Genomic DNA, 22,320 nt, shown 5'->3' with positions numbered 1-22,320 from the left:
CGCCATCGTCCGGTGGGAGCAGGTGTCATTCCCTTTCGCCCCCTCCCGTTGGGGGGACACCAATCAAGCGGACAAATCCTCAAACACTCCGCTTCCACCCCCACCCTCTACAAACACTGTCGCAGCTCCGCGCCCGGCAGCGGCGGCTCTGGGCTGCCCCTTAGGACCGGCGCCGGGCGGAGGGGAGAGGAAGGAAGCACAGAGGGCATTCTGTGAGCACGCAGTCCTGGCTGTGCCGGGGGAGCAGCACACAGCCGGGCTGCCTGGGCTGGGGGCGCCGAGCGGGTGTCGCTGGAGGTGCCGATCGCCACCTGCAGGCGGGAGGTGGCCGCCCGAGGGCGCGGCGCACGGGCACCGCTGGCACGGGACCGGCCTCACCGTGCGGGTCGGCCCTCTCCCCACCAGCCCATCTCCCTGGCAGGCCCTGTCCCCGGGCAGAGAGCTGCCGGGGTGCCCGGGGAGCGGCACCGCCAGGCGGGGGCGGGGAAGCGGGAGCGCGGGGCAGCGCTGCTGTGTGTCTCGGGGGGAACCCCTGTGCAGCCCGACAGGGTTCCCGCTCAGCCCGACAGGGCTCCCGCTCAGCCGCGGGTGAGTGCTGTAGCGATGAAAGCCCAGCTGGTGATGATTCATGCCCTTGGCCCAGCGCCCTGCAGTCGGGGGCTGCGTGCCGGTGTGCGGCTGCTCGCCCACCCGGTTCCCCGAAGAATGGCAAAACTGCTTCCCRGCCCTCCCGAGGAGCGAATTACGGTACAGCCCTCTCTTGAAATTACTGTCCTCTCAGGACAGTAACAGCAGCGACAGCAACGAAAAGAAGGGGTAAAAAAGACTTTAAAACCCCCAAAACAAAACAAAAACCGTTGTAGGTTGTCTTTCATTCCAGTAGGAGGGGAGAAGGCTGYGTCTAAAAGTGAAATGAGGAAAGTACCACTGAGAACAATCTTAAATAAAAAAAAAATAATATCAGATTGGTACATCATAAGCAAATTGGTTATTATCCAGTGTATAGAAYTAATAATCACAAACCTGGGAAAAATCTGTCGTCATTAAAGAAAAAAGAAAAAAAAATAGTGGTTTTGTTTACAGGTTTAAGTGTATCTGTCCTTGAAAGGCAAACGAAAGTTCTCCAACACAACTTGTGTGATAGGTTTTCCACTATCTTGCAGCTCTGTAGTTTTGATTATGTGAGGTCTTTAATTACAGTCCCTGCCCTGTAATTCTGTCATGTAAATTCAGTAAACGCAGAAAGCCAAATAAGTAATTCCTTAACAGGAAGATTTGCTGATTCTAACGTAATTGAACTTGAGATGAGGTTCACAGTCTGCTTTGCCCACCCTTCGGTTTCCTTCATTTTCTCTCAGTCAACACCTGAGAGAGTTTCAAAACGTTTGGACAGATTCCAGCCACATCCTCTTCACGAGGGGTGCAGACTGCATTTCTCCCCCCTAGGCTGGTGATCTCCTACATAAATGATCAAGGCATAGAGCTTACCTGGATTAGTAGATCAGAGCTGCACCTCTGCATGCCTGTTACCTCAGCCGATCACACTAACATTTACAAGATATTTGTCCKACTGAATGAAGACTTAATGCTGTTGAGACACAGATGAAATGTAATCGATATTTAAGTATGCATTACGGCTTCATTATCAACACCTATTTTCTTTTTAATACCTCCTCAAATGCACCATTCTGTTGGCTTCTAAGCAGCTACCTCCTTAAAGACTGTTTTCCTTCAGTGAAATAAAAGTTTGTGCTTTTTACTGTTTAGCGCTAGCCTGACTTAAAAAAAAAAAAAAAAAAAAAAAAAGCAAAAAAATAAAAGCGAAACTCTGAGAAGCAGGGAAATCTCAGATTTCCCAGCTTTCTTGCATGGTAGTAGGCAAGTCATTAGCCTAACTAGATTATCCTGAAATTAGCGTTTCAAAGCCACAGGGGATACAGGCTGCTGGGGAAATTGTTTCCAGAGATGTTTTGCACTAGCGCGGCCAATTGAAGTCAGACCCAGATACTTTTTGCTGAGAAATCCAATAAGAAAACGTCAAAAGAAAACAGGGTCCTTTTTCAACTAAAATATTTTAAATCGACTTTAGTTTTTGATATTTTTTTTTTCTTCTGTTTGAAAGTAACTTTTCTCTGAATTAAATTGAGAAGTAATTTAGGCGACTGTGGAAGAAGGGGAGGGAGTAGGTGGTGGAAGATGTAGACGAAGGGAAAATTCACTCTTTTGACGTGATAGTGTCTTTARTTCTACTAAGCATTTAAACGGCAAAATTCCACTTAAACTTTTAAGCAACTAAATGATTTCCTAATGTCCTTAGATAACATAGGTGAAGCACTTAGGAGTATCCTCAAGGAAAAAYATATTTTCATACAATCCAACCTGACTTGAGAGTAAATGAAAACATCACACAGCCTTAAAAAGTCAAATTAAAACATTAATGTTATTCAGTTAAGACACAGCTTCACCAAATAAGGGGCTCCTCAGTAACTACAAAAAGAAAAAGCATTAACAATGGTGCCAGAAGATCCTYTTCTGAGCAATTTCATTCTATACTTCTCAAAAAAAGGAAAGGAWAGACTAGACATTCTTGATGCTTTCAGATTATAACTGTATTATCTATTAGTCAAAGTAAAACTGAAATGCCATAATTGGATCACAGCATTTTGTTCATGTGGTTGCATATTGTACTTAGGATTGAAAACRATTTGAATCTTGGGCTTTTTTTACTTTTCACCATGATAAGATACAGAATTTGTGCTATTCAATAAATTGTATTTGAGTAATGGTTTCAAAATGAAAGGGTTAAGGAACTAGGGAGCGAAGGAAATTTCTTATTTCAGTTGATTAAACCKGATAGAGTATGTACAGTGTTCTGTGAGAGAAGTTCCAAGAAGGTGAAAGGAAAGATGTGAAAAGAGGCAACCTACCAAACAGTGCTTTCTTGAATTTTCTCCTTTCGCACCTTGGAAGTATAGTCAAAAGAAATTAGCACTACTCCACATGACACAAAACCTTCTGAGAAACAACTATAACTTTAAAATACAGAGAAGCAAACAAGAACTTAATTCTGAAGTGCCTGTCTCATTGAAACACATACTCTTCACGCAAGCACATGCATTTAACTATACGATTCACTTAAGGACACCTGCTCCCACCTTTCATAAAGCAYAAAATATTTCATAGTACTTAAAAAAAATTAGGCTTTATCCTGTAAAAGACTGAAAGATATTAGAAGGCAATGGAAAAGCTAAAGGCCAAAGGTAGTGTTGTAGCTGCATAGCTCTCGGCCAAACTGTTCTGGATCAAAATGAGTCCAGATCTGGTAAACTGTTCGGTCCTGACTTGGTGGGCAAGGTGAATCAGCCAGGAAACTAAATGACATTCAGTACCAGTAGCAGAACTGTTCCCTGTGTTCCATCTCAGGGTATAGCCAGTTTGTGAAATCCTGGATACTCRTACTTCTGAGGAGGCAAAAAAATGAACAAATCCTGTAATAAGTCTGATCAGAATAAATACACTACAAGTGTATTTGTAACACTGCTACACAGTGACACCACAAGAAAGCATAAATTTCAATTCCTGAATCACCTTTGTACCATTTTAGTATTTTTTCCTCTTTTAGAACAMGGAAGTAGGCTAGGTAGTTCACCATATACTCTTGTCCAGCCAGTCAACAGCTGTGGCCCACTAGGAGCTGTGCAGTAGAGATTCCTGTAATCCTGTAAGAATTACTTGGGATCTAACAAAGGCAACAGCATGAGCACATCACTCAGCTACAGGGATGAGTTAAATGCTGAAAAGCACTGAGATATCTCTCAAGCTGCTCCTTAGCACTCCCTGTTCTACAAACACAGAACAATGGCACTGAAGGCCAGGCCTGGAAACATCTGTTAGCTCCATACCAGACATGTCTGAGCAGCAGTGCTGTTTCATGGCTTTAAGATGTCTTGAGAATGGTACAGCTGGGTTCACATGCTGCTATTTCAGCTTCTGGTATCTCTGCACTACACAGAGTCAGATTTGTGTTCTTTCTCTATTGCATACATAGAACCAGATCGGTAATGTGGTCCTGGCAACCCAGAGGAATAATCTGGAAGAAGCAGCAATAACTACCATCTCAGAATACTGAAATGCAAGGCTAATATGTTTTCCATGGCATTAAACATATTTTCCATGGCCTCAGATATCCCACTTGACATTGTCATAGAAAACTGTGGGCTGGTGGCTAGCTCCTTTCATTCCATTCATCTGCCTTACTGCTATCCTTATGTTCATTTTTATTAAAGACAGAAACTAATTATTTATAACATGCACGTATATTTATTACTTTTGTCTTTCTCTGCCAAGAGCTTACAGTAGTAACTAAAATTACAACATAACTCAGCACAGCTCAAAAAAGGGGATAATACATTTTGCCTCAGTCTTAGAAGTAGTAGAAGAGTAGGTAAACATTTAATTTAAAATTAGCAAGTGTTATGTATATTCAATCAATATCACTGAAGTGAAACTCTTACTAGAGATGCCTGCTGTCTAAATCAAGGGGCAGCTTTTACACAAGTCTAGAGGTATAAGATCAGTTTTAAAAGACGTTTGATTTCATATCCTCCCTCCGCTTAAAAAGACTTTTAAGCATGTTTGAACATCAGTTTTCAGAAGTTTGCAGAAACTTCTCAGAATTCTGACAGTCTGGGAAACCTTTTAGGCTACATCTTTGGTGTTGCCCCTTCTGAAACAGAGTGCAGCTGTGCTGAAGGAGGAGCTGTCTTTTAACCATTTGTGCACATTCTTGATACTAAAGCTGCTAAGCATGGACCTGACTCCAGAGAAACTGTGGGAGAATCTACTTAGTCATCTGTAATCATGCTGTGTGGAACAAAGCAATGTTCCAGCTCAGCTGAGGTTTTTATCAGCACATCCGTGTCAGAGACAAGGGAGAGCCGAGCACTGAACTGGTGCATTAGGAGCTGGTTAAGAATTACCTCTGTGGTGCAATGCGGTCCCAAGAATCCAGAATATTGCCTAAATGGTTTTTTAAAAACTGTGTTCTGATATTTGTGATCTAATTAAAAATACTCGCTCGCAATTCATATTTTCTCAACTAACATTTGCGAAATAAATCATCTTAATAACATCCAATATACAATTCTAAAATTGCTGACTAGCACTGAGGAGCTTCTTAGTTAAAACAGGGTTTTTCTTAGAGTTAATTAAGATTATTTCATTTATTGGCTTAACATTCACATTCATCTTATAGCAAAATACATAACTAGCTCAAAGTATATGCTGAAAATACATACCATCTTCCAGAAGTATTCTAGATCTTAAGCAATTTTCACAAGTTTCATACAATATTTGCATGACTGTTTAAACAAGGAGAGCCAATATATTCCAAGCTTTGCAATAATTTCTAGTTTTTCTCTCATTACTTTATTTATGGATACATTTTTGCAGACACATTCAAGGTTTTTTTCTTTGTTTTCCCTATCCCCTGGCCTCCCTCCAAAAAAAGACTAGCTTCTAAATGAGAAGGAATTTAATACAATGAACATTAAAAGACTTCCAAATAAATTTTAGTTTAAGGAGATCTTTATGCTTTAAAGATTTTTATCACAGGGATAATTTTTGCTATTTTTATATATGTATAGYATTTCACTTCAGAGGAGACAAAGTAAGAAACAAATTATTCTATAAGAATAACAAATTATGAAAAAACATTTCTAGTTAGACTTCTACAGGCCAATCTAAATGAGTTTATCAAAATTTTCCAAAACAARTTAAAGCATTTGAATCTTAAAATTGAGTTGCAGGTATAAAAACTGATAACTTTTTCTTCTCTTATCATGTCAGAACTTCAATATTACATTAGATTAAAAGTAAATTACATAATATCATTCTCTTCTTATCAAAAAAGACAGAAGCTAGACTTTCAAAATTATCACATATAAARGATATAAACTCTCTAATTTTATGCACACAGACTGGAGCTTAACAGTAGTGCCTGCAGTTCAATAGTATATTAATCCATGTCAATTTTTTTTTAAATACATGCTATTATAATTTACTTTCCATTGTCTCACATTGAAATGAATATAATACTATTATTTAAAAAATACGACTGGAAAAAAGCAGGCTGATATCTAGACAATAAAGGTCTTGTGTTTGCTAACTAACTTTATCCTTTTAAATGAAAACCAATTTGTTTTATCTACACAGGGATGAGTCACATGGCATTACAGAGGCCCACACAGGCTCTGCTTTTAGAGTGACATTGACAAAGGCCATGAGGATATTGTCTTTGCTGATCTATTAATCTCCTTTACCTAGGGCATTAGTTGGCGCAATTGTAAACCACCACGTATTCCAAAGAATCCGGGGCCTTGTTAAGGGAGTATAGTTGGTGGGGTTTTGTTGGAAGTAAATGTGCTCTTGAGAAATTACTCAGCTGCAAATGCCTTCTTTTTCTTTGTGAGATTTCCTGGTACAATCTCTGTGCCAGGCACAAATGCTAGTGCTTAAGGCAGCTGGAGTGTTACAGCCAGGGATATAGCGTAGGGCAGAATGCACCTACAGCAGCAGCCCCCACCTGATGCCATTTTATAAGGGTTCATTAATTGTGGCCACTCATTAACTTTTAAGCACTCTACTAACTAACAGGCTTCAGGTTAAGTTAATCACCCCATGTTCCTATACAACGAAAGGAGTTCGGAGACCCACMAAAAACAGATACACAAAAGTTGATGCCTTGATCATGCAACCACTTAGTCCTTCTACGACCAGATGCTAAGAAGAGTGTTTCTTAGCCTGTTCTCACCAAAGCAGTTCAGCTACCAAATTCCATCAGTAGAGCTAGAAACCTCAGGGAATTACTGCCTATTTTCAAGTAGTTTTTAAAATCCTGGAGCTTTGGGTATAGAGTGATGAAAGACAGCACTACTACCTCATCTTGGTTATCTTTGTATGGATTAAGCCAGTTCAAAATAAACCTGCTGGACAGAGTTCAGTCTGTGAATCCAGACAGATCTTAGATGTGCCCTCAGTGTTGCTAGGAAACAATCAGTTCTGTGTATTCATCACAGCAGCAATGTGGGCTCTCTTAAGTTGACCAGGGAGGTAGACAGTGGAAAAGGCCAGGATACAGATGAGTAGCTTAGGCCACTGTCCCCCCATCTCATTTCCAGTGTATTCACCAGATGGCCTAAAGGAGGTCAGCAAAGGAAACCGTACCAAGGGGGCAATTAGGTGTTTAGGCTAACATGGCACTTGGAAGCACAAAGACAGTAACACATTACATAACCTAATGAGTGAGTTTACTATCCAGATAAGCCATACAGATCCTGTCTGTTACAATGGAGTAAAGCTAGTGAAGCTACACTGAAGTGAGCTTTAATCAAATCTTAGCACTAGCAAAAGAGTATGGCAGGTTTCATGTTATTTCTTGGATGCTGATGCTGTTCTTTGACATTAATTCTTTCCCAATGTTTTCYGGTTCTTTCCCCTCTAGTCTCCTATCCCATTAATCATCTTTACAAATTCTTCAGGCAAAATTTCTGTGCTCTCAGGACCTCTATCACACCTGCCACAGACATTCGATATTCCCTTTCTAGCTGAGTCATCTGAACTCCCTCTTCACAGTGTCTGTYGTCACTCAGTTAAGTTCAAAGTAAGTAAAAACTGATGGTGTTTTTTTTAGCCTGAGATCACCTAATTAGAGGTTCTTCGGTTTTAATCTCACCTAAGCAGACGAGATCAGATTTTGAGGCCCTCCACACTATGAATGGTGTATTACAGCTGGGTAATTGTGCAATATCCTGCTAAAACTTTAAGGAATCTTCATCTACAAGTAGGCTTTTTGAGAATCAAAATCTTGCCTGTAGGCACATGTTGCAATGAACTCAGTTGAAAAGCTAGCAATTTACTAAGTTAGTTATAGGCTGCCTGCAATTACTTGTATCCAAGAGCTCATCATTGTAGCATCTGTGTCTTTGCCACTACAAAAAACCTCCCAAAAACCGAAAAACAACTTAAAACAAGGTGTTAAGGAAATTTTAACAAACCAGACCCTTCCTCTCCATCCTCTCCAATAATTTTCTCTTAATGACTGTTCGTACAAAAGACTCACGTTATGTTTTATATATCCAGTACATCATGTATCCCTCAAGGTTCATCACAGTTTGCCTTGATAGGACAAATTTTATGTTAGTCATGAATGGCTAGACAAGCTTTTTTTAACCTGTACTCTGGTGAAATGCACAATTGCATTACTGTAAAGAAGAGTGGAATTATGTCCCTGAGAAGAGCAATTAATTTCTCTCTTTCCACTTTTCCTGGGGGGAGAGTAAAATGCCRGTTTCACCTGTTTCTGTCCATCTCCTCTAGAAGAAAAAGGAACATGGTAAAAGCCTCTTTATTCCTTTTCCTCTGCATACGTATGGGACATTCTATTTCCCCCCACTCAACACTGATTATGTAAACCATAAAAAAAAAATTAGTTTATTCATTAACTGAGCAAAGTTATTCTTAGGTTTTTCTAAAGATGGCTCCATGAAAATTAGCACTGCAGCCATACATCTACTGTTCACTTTCTTTCAGTCCTTTTCTGCACTATATGGCATTTTAGTAAGAAATCAATATTATAATATCACTCTTGAATTCAATTGCATTTTACTCATTCTCCATTTCAGTTTGTACAAGACTGCAGTGAGTAATTATGCTGGCTAAGGCTTTTCAGGCAAAAAATAAAATAAATTGTTTTCTGCATAAATGCACATAGTTTTTGTTTACCTTAATGTCAGATTAACRTTGCCATCATGGGGACAAATTTCCTTGTATTTAATTATTGCAAGAGAGGCTAGAGTTGACAAAGATGGCATTTATGACTCCTTGTGTCTGCAGTATCATTCAAGTTAATAATATATGTGGCTCTAAACCACACAACAGATTGCCACAAAAATAATTACCCATTCTCTTATTTATGCGAGTCAAGTTTTGTATGTTCATTTAAGGATTCATGTTTCAGACTGTCGCAGCAACCTCCTTTGTGGTGATTTCTCTCATGGGAACGTGGTGGGATGACTCTGATGGCTGGAGTGTGGCAATGGGTGTCTTTAAGCTCTTTAGAAGAGTCAGGTGAAGCAGGGRAAGTGGTGGGACAGCGCTGTGTATTCAGGAGCGCTTTGGTTGTACTGAGGTTGGTGATGATGATGAAGATGACAYGGCTGAGAGCCGCTGGGTGAAGGCTGGGGAAGGTCAGCAGGGTGCACTGACCATGGGGACTCTGTCACAGAGCGGCCGGCCAGGGCCAAGGGGCACTCGGGGCGCTCTGCAAGCGGCTGCCAGGAGCCCTTACACCCATGGGTGACTCCAGCCTCCCWGATCTCTGCTGGAAACGCAGCACAGCACAGAGGAAGCATCTGGGAGGTTCCTCAGGAGTGCCCTGCTGGCCCCTCTGTTTGGGGACAGAGAAGGACTGGTGGGTGACATGCTGCTCCCTGCCAGTCTGGAGCACCAGAAATGTTTGAGGTTTCGATATTGGCTGAAGCAAGGAGGGGCACCATCAGAACTTCCTCCTTGAATTTCTGACGGGCAGACTTGGGCCTGTTTGCGGCTRGATCAACAGAGTCCCTTGGGAGTCAGTCCTGGAAGGCAAAGGAGTGCAGGGAGGCTGATGTGCTTTAGAAAGGAATTGTGAAATATTCAGAAGCAGACTGTCCCAAGGTGGGGAAGACAGGTCACCAGGGAAAAAGAGCAGCCTGATTAACAGAGAACTTAGGCTGGAACCGAAGTAAGAGAATCTCTTGACTCCAGAAGGAAGGTCAGCTGACTTGGGAGGACTACAAGGATGTTGTGAGGTCATGTAGGGAAAATACTAGAAGGGCCAAAGTCCAACTACAACATATTTTGGACACTACAGTTAAAAACRGAAAAGGTTTCCATGAATAGATTTGTGGTAAAAGGGGAGTCAAGGAGTGTCTCCATCGTTTGCTGAATGCAGGGCAGTGAAGGGGACAAGGAACAGGCACCGGTACCTAAAGCCTTCTTTGCCTCAGTCTTYAAATTCTACACCAGTTTTCCTCAGGGTACCCTGCTCCCTGAGCTGGAAGTTGGTGATGGAGAGGTGAGTGAAGCCCCCAGAACCCAGGAGGAGATGATTCCTGATCTGCTGTGCCAATTAAACTTGTGCAAGTCTGTGGGCCCGGTGTGACCAGCCCAGAGGGATGAGGAAACTTGTGAAAATTTCACAGGGTACTTTCAGTCATCTACCAGCAGTCCTGTTCAACTGGAGAAGTTCCAACTGACTGGAAATTAACAAATGTAGCACCCATCTGTAAGAAGGGTGGGAAGGATGATCCAGGGAACTGCAGGCCTGTCAGCCCAACCTCAGTTCCAGGCAAGGTTATGGAAGAGATCATCCTGAGTGCCATTACACTGCACGTGCAGGACAGCCAGGGGATCAGGCCCAGCCACSATGAATTTATAAAAGGAAGGTCCTGTTTGACCAACCTCATCCTTTTCTGTGATGTAGTGACTCACTTGGTAGATAAGGGCAAGGCTGTGGGAAGTTTATCTGGGCTTCACTGAAGCTTTGGACACTGGAAAAACGTGGCTCAAATGGGTGGACTCTTTGATAGGTGAAACACTGGCTGGATGGCCAGGCCCAGAGAATTACGGTGAATGGAGTTAAGCCCAGATGGTGGCTGGTCTCTAGTGGTGCTCCCCAGGGCTCAGCCTTGGGACCAGTCCTGTTTTACATCTTTGTTATTATTTGGACGTGGGAATTGAGTGCACCCGCGGTAAATGAGACCGAGCTCAGTGGGAGGGTTGATCTGCTCAAGTGGAGTGTTGGTCTGCGCAAGGATAGGAAGGCTCTCAGAGAGACCTGGACAGGCTCCATCACTTGGCTGAGGTCACAGCTGCAGGAGGTTCCAAAAGGCTCAGTGCTGGGTCCTGGATCTGGGTCACAGCCACTCCAGACAGACTGGGGGAGGAGTGGCTTGAGAGCTGCTGTGGCTGAACATGAGCCAGGGTGTGCCCCAGTGGCCAAGAAGGCCAATGGCATCCTGGCCTGGATCAGCAATGGTGTGGCCAGCAGGACTCAGGAAGTGATCATCCCCCTGAAAGCTTCACTTTCAGTACTGTTTTCAGTTCTGGGCCCATTCCTTTGAAAAATAGATTATACTTTAGGAAAATAGATTGTACATTAGGAAAAGCCTAGAAATAACTTCTATATCCTTATTTTATCTGCCTCTTATATTTATTTCTTGTAGGTTTTTTTGAACAGAATTACTCTATTCCCTTCACATCATAACAAAGTTCTGTAAGCTCTTCTCTGTTGTGACAGTTTGAACATTGTCCCACTAAAAAAAGCCTGCAAAGTGCTTTCTCCTGAGAGGTTTCACTTCCGTAAGTGTGAAATTTTCACCTGACAAAGTTATTTAGTTCCTGTTTCCAGTATCAAATTCGTAAGAGCATTATCAGTAACTAGTTCTATAAACAGCTTTTCTCTCTCTTTGAACTATCTTAGTCAAGGCATATAGTTTGAAGCAAACACCTATGTCTGTTCAATATTTGGTTTGTCTTGCACCTGTCTTTGTGGTGGTTAGATAGAGAAGCCTTTTCAGTAAGTAATAGCATTGGCCATATTTTTTAATTGAGAGAGCAGATGGAAATTAATATYAGTATTTAAATTTAAAAGTTAAAAATATGTTCCCGGATTAAAAACAGTGGAATTTAGTTGGAATAAATCTAACTATTAAGATCTGTGAGTTTGGTTTCCTAGCTGATGTAAATCAGGATAGTTAAATCAAAATGTAATTATCAATGGCCACAAATTATAACAAACCTGAGAACATAGTAAAATTCAATGGAGTCTGTGACAATAAAATTCAGTATCCTCAGTCACATAGGCAAAGACAAAAATATAGCACTCACTGCCATTGAAGCTGGTCACTGAGTGCAAGATGAAGATCTTGGCTGCTGTACATGATAATCCATTATTCCATCTTTAAGTTGGTTGAATGGAGGAAAGAAGGTAGCCTGAAAAAAATGCTGTCGAAGAGGAATTGTTTTTTGGTTACTCTCTACCACAATAATAGTTGCATCTTTTTCATCTAATTAAGGATGCCCCACCTTTGTTAATGAGATGCAAATGAAGGTGATACCATCAGTTGCAAGATACTGAATGCAAGTGTGTCATTCCTTTAAAGCACCGGTAGTGTAAAAATGCATATCCAAGATCATTAAAATAACTACAAACTGTTCTGAGATAATYATGGCATTTCTTCTCCATGATGTCTGTGACCCTGTACTGATCATTCTTTGCCCACAGAATCACCTTTGTCAGAGCTACAATCCTGACCGGGCATATTCCATTTTTTGCTGTCATGCCATTCTGGTGCTGGTTTAATCAATGCTCACTCTAGAATTGTTGTAACCTGTAAAGAAATCTGTTTGTCTGCTGTTAAATGATGACTACTCAAACAAAGTTCTGGTAATGGTAWGTATATGGTACTTATTTCTCCATTTTTTATTTGTCCTCTGTTAAGGCTCACTAAAAGCAAATCTTTAAAAAAAAAGTTTAATTCTTCTGTATTAGGTTATTGTTTTCCTTCRTACCTTAGGTGGATCTTCCAGTTCCTCGTAGGATGGTGCTCATGGAGTGATCACAGCAGGAATGAAGTTAGTCATAATGTAAATGTTCCAGAAAATTCCCACTGATTCTAGTGCAAGTTCTATGGTTATAATGGCAATAGGTTTTCCACATATATAGGGACAGCTTCTCAATACCGTTTTTYTTCGTAACTACTATTAAAATAAAGATTGTGGTAAGCAAAAATCAATTAATAAATGGACTCTTGGAATAARAGTCTTCATCAAATGAAAAATTATTTTCTTCTGTTCTCAACTGGTGTTTGTTTTAGCCAAAGAGAGTTGAGTGTGCTGATTCTGCTAAGCATTTTAAGCACCTTTTTTTTTAATACTCATAAAACATATGCTTCTGCTTGCATGGGTACATCCCACTAATGTATATGCACAAGCCAAGTCCCCAAAAATATTCACATCTCAGAAAGAAGCAATAGATTAAGCTCCAATCATTTTAAAAACAAGATAGTTTTGCCCTGAAGCTYATTCCATTTAGTGAGGACAGGGTTTTTTTCAACATTTTATTTTCATGTTTATCACTGTTATTTAAAACTAACTGATTGCTCATTTCTTAAATAGATAAAAATAGTCATAGAAGTTTAGAGCCAGATTTTCTCTCTCTAATTTTCTCTTGATAAAAAGTATTTTAGTTCCTGTAAATAAATAAAGATTTATTAGTCCACAGGGAGAACAATTGATATGCAAGGTCACTTTCCTGTACACCAGGTTACTCAGAGCCTTAGGCATCCTGGTCTTCAACACTTCTGGGGATGGAGCATTTACAACTCTCCAAACAACCTGTTCCAGTGCCTCACCATTCTTATAGTAAAGAATTATCTTCTTAATATCTAATTTAAATCTACCCTYCTTTAGCTGCAAGTCATTCCCTCTTATCCTATCACTCCTTACCTTTCTAAAAGTCCCTTTTCCATCTGTCTTCTCAGTACTGGAAGCTGCTACAAGGTCTCCCCAGAGCCTTCTCTTCTTCAGGCTGAACARCCCCAGTTCTCTCAGACTGGCTTCTCAGGAGAAGTGTCCCAGCCCTCTGATCAACTCAGTGGCTCTTCTCTGGACTTGYTCCAACAGGTCTCCATCTCATAAACCATTGCAAGCAGAATTTCTGCACCAGRACAGAGTTTTCCCGAGGATTTAGAATAAACCAAACTAGACAGGACTTTTCTTCCTGGCAGATCAGATGTGGTAATTTAACATCTTTCTCTGGATTTGTTGCAGTAATTGTCTGGTTTCAAAGGTCCAAAATGCATGCTTGTCTCCACACTAGYAATTTAAGACTGGCAAACCATGAGTTGTGGAAGAGACCAGAAGTTTTGGATATGTACAGGCTAAATCTTCTTTTCATCACAACAGAATCCTTTACTGGACTAAAAGGCTGATAATTCCTAATGTGGGTATATGGTCATGGCTCTTAATCCAGTCACTGGATACTAAATGTGGTAGGATATGTATTTTTTTTTTAAAAATCAAGCTGCAACCCCTAATTTGTCTTATTAATTCCCATTCCCAAAAATTAGTTCCTAGGGCCACCAGTCTCTATCAAATTTCTAGAGGTTTTCAGCCATAGACAGACTAAGACTAGGCATTTGTTTCTTACTAGGATTCTATCTTAGAACAACCAGCTCTAAATATTTTTTTATTGCACTGATTATATATTTGTTTATTTATTCATTATATTAATGTGTTATTCTACAAATGTTTTATGCATATTATAAAATGCACATTAAATTTAAAATAAAAATGATAAGGTAAAAATAAAATGAAGACAGTTTAAATAAAAATACTCTCTTTCCACAGTCCATCCAATTTTCTTGTGCATACCGTGGGGTGCACGCACCATTCTAAACACCACTGTCCTAAAGTTCTGTCATTACTCTTTCTTTTCCTAAGTGTCSTGGGTTTAAASCTGATTTTTCCCAATCCCAGTCACGGCACCAAAAACRTCGTGGTTTGGACTGTGCAGAAAGCCAAAAGCACCATACCCACGACATTCTCTCCCTTCCCCCACCGGAGAGGAAGAAGGGAGAGTAAAAGCCCAATTAACACGAAAATGTATGGCTTTCAGATAACATAACATAATTGAGAGAAAGATACGTATGTGCTCCAGAGAATGGTCAGACAGGCTGAATAACTTAAGTTGCAAAATAGATTTATTACTACAAAYTACTAAGAATACTACGGCACCGGGGAGGGGAACAAAGATAGGGAAAAATTTACAAGGAGAAGAAAAATAAAAACGGACATTTTAAGACACCTGTTATCCTCTCCGGGACCCATCTCTTWCYCAGGTYCTCCCTCTCCACCCCCCATGTCTTCCCGCATACAACGGGGGGCAGGAATGAAAGTCTAACATAGATCAAACYACTCATTACAGTTGTYGTCCAGCATCATAGGARAAGYGTTCTTACAGCTCCAAGCTGTGGAAGTTTATTCTTCCCAAGAGACAGTCAGTGTATAAGTGCTGATGGCAAGGGAGTATTTTCTTTACCTCATAGGAGAAAAGAAAGAATGTCCTTCAAGGCCACACTGCGTTGTTTCAGCAGCATAAGACCACTATCACAAATCTCCTGGCAGAACACAGCTTCTTCTAAGCATCCACTTCAGACGTAGGGCGGGGGCATCTCTCCCTCCCCGCAGAACACAATTTCTTCTTAGCACCAACTCACTTCAAACATCGTGGGGGGGGCCAAGCCTCTTCYCCCTTTTTGGCTCCTGATCAGTTCAGTCCAGTCCAAAGGCCAGGTTTTTTTCCTCAGAGCAAGGTCGCTCTCCTTTTCTCTACAGGTCTCTCCTTGATGAAATAGTCCTTTCGAGAACAACTTATTTTCTCCATGTCCGAGCACCACAGCAACAGAACAACAATCCATCCCATCTTCTCYTTACTGTGATCTTGGGTCTCCATTTTTTCTTCTTACATCTCCTCACCCTCCTGCTCTGTTTTTCSCCAGTGCRTGATACTAAAACTAAATACTAACAACCTAAAACTACATGGCGGCCGCCTCTTTCTTGTTTTGAATTCTTCTTAAGTACAGGACAATACGTCATCGCAGAGGTGTAACCAACCTGTGCAACTGTTGGCCCAGGCCTGATGGTCAGCCTGTCCATCAATCTCAGAGCCATAATGGATTGGATCTAAAACACAGGGGGTAGGGCTCCTTTTGCTGGAGAAGAAGAAGAAAGCTTCTAGAACTTCCTCACAGGAGCCATCTTTGTGGTTTCTTGGTCCCATCCCCCCACCACCAAAAATCGGACTAAGTAAAACCATGACACTAAACAAAGCCTAACCTTGTATAATTTACAAATCACTATCAATGATAATGTTTTCCTGTGTTACACTTTAAATGTCAGGGGGCATTCAGTAATAACAGAGCAAAGCCTGCCAGCTCTGCCATCAGTGTTTCTGTACCTAAGAGCAAATGTGTCTAGGAAAAAACTAGCTCAACAAACTTGCTCAGGAAAACAATGCAGAGCAATTTTTTTCTGCAAAGACATCATGTGGCRTCATGTCAAACAATTGCCAACACACAATTGCACATGAAAATGTAGATGCCCCTGTAGATGCTGCATATGATATAAACTATCTGTAAAAGTCAGAGAAAGAAACCAGAAAAGGACAGAAAATAAAGTATTTTCTCAGAAGATAAAAGTATGGAACTGGTACATAAAATCCTGTGAAAATCAAAGTTTTCCTACACTTMCATTAGGTTAAAATTCTGCACCAATTCAGCAGGCAGCAGTCTCTTAGTCCAAGRCAGGCAAGACTTCAAACATGAACAGTGGAAGTTAGATCAATGCATATCTTTATAAAGATAAAATGTATTTTATTTGCTGGAAAGGAGCTGGTCTGGTGGAATGCATTAGGTAACAAGCTGTCAAAAAGGAACTTCATCTTTTGAAATGGAATGAAAATGTGCTTTAATGTATTTTAGCTGGCAATCAAAAACTGCTAGTTTAATTAATTTTTAAGTACATCTCAGCTTCAGGAAGGTAATCCAAATTTTGAGATTTCCATTTAGAATTCAGCTAATAGCTACAAAAAAGAGCACAGAAGAAGCAAAAGTTATGCCAATTCTCTTCAAAAAGGTATAACATGGAGATTGAAGTGGAAGGGTAGATGTTCTGCTTTTGGCAAGCCTTTTTGTGAAGAGTTTAAAGACCACAATTCCAGCAGCAAAACACATCCTTTAAAATACAGTGATTCCAGGGACCACAGTGGGACTTTTTGAATGCTTAAAGATAACTCCTGATTCAGCAAAATACTTATAAAAGTGTGAAAACTGGCAGGCACTTACTTTTTTTGATGCTACTGAATGAAACCGCATAGCTGCATGCCTGCTTGCTGTTACAGATCAGTACTCTTCACTCATTCAGTGGTGTTCCTGCGTTAGGGAAGCATATAAATCTGTTAAATCTCTAAATCYTATCAACACATTAAATGGTGATATGGACACAATAGGGAATTATTGGAGCATGCAGTCCTGGAACAAAGATAGGTGAGAATGTTCCTTAAATATGGATGTGCAAACAGTGGCTAGGATGAACCAACATATTTTGATGCTCCAGACAGGCACCTCTAGTTTTTTCTTTCAGACATCTGTGATTAGGAATCAGTTAATAAGTAAAATGCAGGAAGCCTTGGAGTATGTAATACACAATCCTTAGCAGCTCCAGCACCCAGGGTTGAGCCTGGTGAACAGAATTTTGTAATCTTCCTATAGAGTTTGCTGTCTCTTAGTCTTCATTTCAGTTCAGGAAGTAATCCTAAAATTAAACCAGATCTCAACTACTGCCTTGGCTGCAGTGAAATACATAGAATTGCCAGAGATGTTGCCAATACACTCATGTACACCTGGAAACATTGAAATGGGTTGAAATTGATGTGGGATCTTTCAAAAATTGCTTTTGTCTTAACAGAAGTGATCCAAGCACTGCAGTCCCAGTGAAATACATTGAAATAGATTTATATATGAAATTCTATTTATGTTCATTTATGTCATATTCTCTAAGGACAAACTTGTTAATTTGGGGGCTGGGAAGGGGGATTTTTCTGTTGATGAAGTAAAAAGTATATTTGTAATGAATGCATATGGGACCAGGAGAATCCAGCTTAGTACGTATTCAAAGAGGACTCTAACCAACTGATTACAGTTTTCAGRAAGTCAGTTTCACAGAGACAGTAGAAACAGCAAGAACCATTTCCACGTTGTGGAAGAAACAGTTCATCAGTAGTCTAATGGAAGAAGTGTCCTGGCTGACTCAAGCTGCTAAAAGTAATTGTTTAGCTGGGAACCTGCCAAATGTTCCCCATATACACAGAGTGGAAATACTGAAAAAAAAATGAATGAACAAATAAAAGCTAGTGAGATGTTAATCTGTTATGGAAATAAATCTGTGGAACATAACAGAATTAAGTTGGGAAGAACTTTGTCACTAAATTGTTGATAATTGAACTTTTAATACCCTGGTCAAGGATTTATGTTATGTGCATTTTACAGCTAGCGTTGAAAGAAGAACAGTGAAAATTGTTGGCTGGAATGAATATAATCTACCATCAAAGAAAGTCACAGCTTAAAGAACAATCCTTCCCAGAGGAGGGATTTCCTTTCGTAAAAGGAAATGTCAGAATGACTCTATTTAGGTTACAGCAATTATAGCTGCATGTCTGCTATACATGTACATATTGGAGCTTGTGAGTTAAAAACAGAAAGGCCATCCCTCCTCCAGACAGCCTTTCTGCTCATACCCAGTAAGTTTCTCATTCCTCTAGGTGTAGAGGTCAAACACTGTAGAATCTGGCAATGTGTTAGGAGCAAGGGACAGCAAGCTCATGTTTGTGTACTCTCCAGGATCATCTTTTCYCAGGAAGCCAGACCGGTTTTGACAAATGGTCAGAAATTGGACAGATGTATGTCTGATCAATTTTTAGCTACCCATACCCACTATTTATCATTCTGAGATGGGGTCACAATTGATGTAAAGTAAAAGACACATTTTTGTAGATGATGAATATTTACAGGCTGGGAATTTCATGGACGTGAGGGGAAAAAAATAAGGCTAACATGAGTACAACTGAAAGTGTTTCCCTAATGGAGAGAAAGTAGTAACAGAACAAGTAGGCATTTTTATGTATTTAATTGCTACTTCAGTTTTTAGTTTCTATTCACAATTTAAACAGTTTGGGAAGCACCAGCCATTGAAAGCACCCAGTTCTGTAACCACAATCAGTATAAACCAAGACAGGCAGCTCACACTGCTCCAGTGAATTTGATTGGAATGCTCTTGGACACTGAAATGAGATGTGCGAAAAGGCCCACAGCTATGCTGACAAACTCTCTTAGCACCCAGAAGGTGGTGGCTGATACAATATGTCTTTCAGGAATACTAGAGAGGCACAGGAATAGAGTGGAAGTGCAAATGGCCAGAGATGAAGGCATCCCAGGGAAAGTACATCCAAGGAAAAGTAGATTCCGGTGCATGAGCACATTTTAGCTACTGCTTACCAATTGGGAAGCAGCGCTCTGTAATCAGTTGGCAATTCAGGTGTATTGTATGCAAATCTGAAGGTTTATGGTTGCACACTTCAAGAATTTTCTGTGATAAACTGCCCAGACTCTGTAAGAGAAAGGATTCCTCCTCTATCTAAACAAATACAAATTCTTATAGCCTAAATTTTGTTAATCTGCTTCACTTCTGCACACAGATTTTTGTCTGTTCATTTTGTTTCACATTGGCACCAAAGTAGGCTGCAGCCTTGGCACAGGATCTCTGCAATGGGATATTGCTGAAATTAGCAATATCCATAAAGTGAGAAAATGTGCCATGGCTGGTTATGCAGGAACCTCAGCTAGTGAAAGTGTGGGTTTGGCAGTAGTGAAGAAAACCAATCATTTTTTTCCAGAAATTGATAAAATTAAGTCCTGAAGGAATTTCTGATCATTTAGCCCTTTCTTTTACATGGCATAGACTGTTCTGTTTCTGCCAATTACCCCAATACTTATCCAAATAATTTATTATCCAATTTTGATTTGAAGGCATTTGATCATTTAAAATACCCCAAAACTTTGGTAACTTGTTCCAATATTTCGTTATTTTGTTACAGCCCRTGCTCAACATCCAGTTTTAATTAGTCTCATTTCAGTTGCAAGTTCTAATTTACAGCAATTACATTCCTAAAATTTCTTTTTCTTTACAGACAGAGAAGAGAGTGTTTAGCTGTAGAAAATTCCACAGAAGGAAAATTAAAGGATTATAGTAACTTTCAGAATAATCATCTCCCCCAGTTTTGAAAAGCCTTTTCAAATTTTGTGGTACATTATTTCACTATACTTCTCCATAAAGAGTCATATTCACCAGCAGGTTTGGACGTATTTCTAAATCTGCTCATAAACATTCAGCTGCTTCCCCTGGTTTATTGTTCAGTCATTAAAATCTCACTCATTTTAAAAATAAAAACACTCAAAACCACCTTTCTTTTCAAGGAAAGTCTGGATTTAGTATCTTTTTAACTTTAGGAAAGCCTTTGCCAGTCTGTGAATATGTAATCRCTTGTAAATTATATTCACACTATCTGGGCATGATAAATGCATATTTAATACACAGCACTTGTTTGAATAATAATTTAAAAAAAAAAAAAAAAACCTGCAATGTTCAGTTTGCTTTGCAGAGGTTCTTGGGTCATCTGCAGAATACTGTCCAGTTCAGGCAATTTGGGAACTGGTAGAATCAGGGCAAAGCCAAGGGTTTGGCTGCAGTCTTAGTCAGTAGAGTGTTACACAGACCCTTCCCTTTCCTTTTCATGATAATTTTAGTTGTCATTTCTCCAACAATAAACCGTGTTTTGTCCAGAAGAGCTTCTTAGTTTTATTGTGCATGATATGCTACGCACATCTGTGTCTACTCATTCCTACYTCATGCCACAAGGCATCATGCCCCAGTTGGTTTTGCACTAGTGTAATCTGCTGATTTAATCTCTGAATCACTGAAATTCCCGGTCTAAAAATGAGTAAATATGAAATAACATTTTGGAGGATGTTTAATTCCCGTGGCCCCAGGGTGCAGCCCAGCTCATGCATTCTGGCAATGACAAACGTGAGTTGGTGACAAACTCCAATGCAGAAATCAGAACATGGATCCTGTTGCGATTTTGGCTGGAACAGTTAATTTTCTTGCTACTAGCTGGTGCAGTGATGCATTCAGCATGAGAACAATGTTGATAACACACTGGTGTTTTAATTTTTGCTAATTTGTGCTTACTCTAAATCAAGGATTTTWCAGTTTCCTGTTCTCTGTCAACAAGAAAGTGCACAAGACACTGTGAGGGAGGATGGCCAGGACAGCTGATCCAAACAGGCCAAAGGGATATTCCATACATACCACWGAACATCATACCCAGTTTGGAAACTGGGGGAAGCAGCCCAGGAGGATGGAGGATGGGCTGAGCATTGGTCAGCAGGGTGTAAGACCTCATTTTGTGCGTCACTGGTTTCTTTCAGGTTTTATTCTTCTCTCACTCTCTTTTTCACAACAGTCATTACTATTACTACTGTTACTGTTACATTAATATGATTGCAATAACAGTATTTTTCTTTCCTTCAATTATCAAATTGTTCTTATCTCGAGTAGAACCCACAWGTTCTTCTTTTCTTTTTTGATTTTCCTCCCCACTGAAGGGGCAGCAGGTAGCAGGGGAATGAGCAAGCAGTTGCATGGTACTTAGGGGTGGGGTTAAACCATGACACATGAAGAGAGRAGTTTTTGTACCAGTTGGGATGTACTTGCAATTATAACTGTAACTAAGGCATCAGTCCATAGTTTCATGACACTCTGAGTCTGGCTTTAGAGCTCCCAGTACTAGATCAAAATCAGTACCACCACATTACACCACAGCACTGGTTCAGCACAAATAACTGGCAGCTTGAGATTATTTTACGTATTTTGATGGGCTTTTTGCCATAAAGCCACTGTTATCTGACCTCCTGTAGCTGGCTCTGGTATTAAACCAGTTATGAATTTCACACTGTGCTTTAGCTAAAGCAATTTAAACAGAGCTATAAATTGCATGCTTGATTTGGATCAATTTCTTATAAATTAGTGATTCAACAATCTGGTTTTTTAGTATTGAGGACTATGATACACTTTAAAACAGCAGCCATTAAGGAGATGCCAGTAGTACAATATCTCTTTTTTTTACCACTGACATCTGATAAAATCTCCAGGAAGAGGTGGGAAAAGTTCTGATTATACAGAGTTTAGGAGTGAAGAGAGGTGGTTGATTCAAAAACTACCTTTTCTTCTGTATACCATACTTCAATTATCCACTGCTTTTTCTTCTCAAGTACAGATTGGGTACAATAAACTGGAATATTTCTCTGAGCTGGCAATTGTGTAAGCAGGATGATGTTCTGTTCCATTCTTTTCCCTTTCATAGCATGAATTCAAACAGCTGATCCTTCATACCCTGTCATAAAGAATTCTGTAATCTTCCTRATAATTGTTGTTCACATTATTTTCAAGAGAGCAGTCTAGCACCATGACTAAAGGAAGGTTTTCATCCACACAGCTTTCTTGTGTCAAACCACTCTCTTAACAGCCCTTACAGGAAAAGTGGACCAGGCATTCTACTAATCTAATGTCTTAAAATAAGGAAAGTACATTAAGTTCCCCAAT

The 22,320-nt window shown here is 40.1% G+C and overlaps 1 protein-coding gene across 1 annotated transcript in view; it reads left to right on the top strand.

The window, feature by feature from the left end:
- Positions 1–628: 628 nt before the first annotated feature.
- Positions 629–22,320, top strand: part of RNF180 (ring finger protein 180) — a 126,983-nt gene continuing 105,291 nt past the window's right edge. The window contains 1 exon segment of the mRNA XM_057389579.1: positions 629–816. Coding sequence (XP_057245562.1) covers positions 629–816 — 188 coding nt within the window.

This window comes from Malurus melanocephalus, unplaced genomic scaffold, assembly GCF_030028575.1.
Source record: "Malurus melanocephalus ecotype Western Australia unplaced genomic scaffold, MMel_1.1 scaffold_18, whole genome shotgun sequence".
Taxonomy (NCBI): Eukaryota; Metazoa; Chordata; class Aves; order Passeriformes; family Maluridae; genus Malurus; species Malurus melanocephalus.
This window is presented reverse-complemented; position numbering and strand designations above follow the sequence as displayed.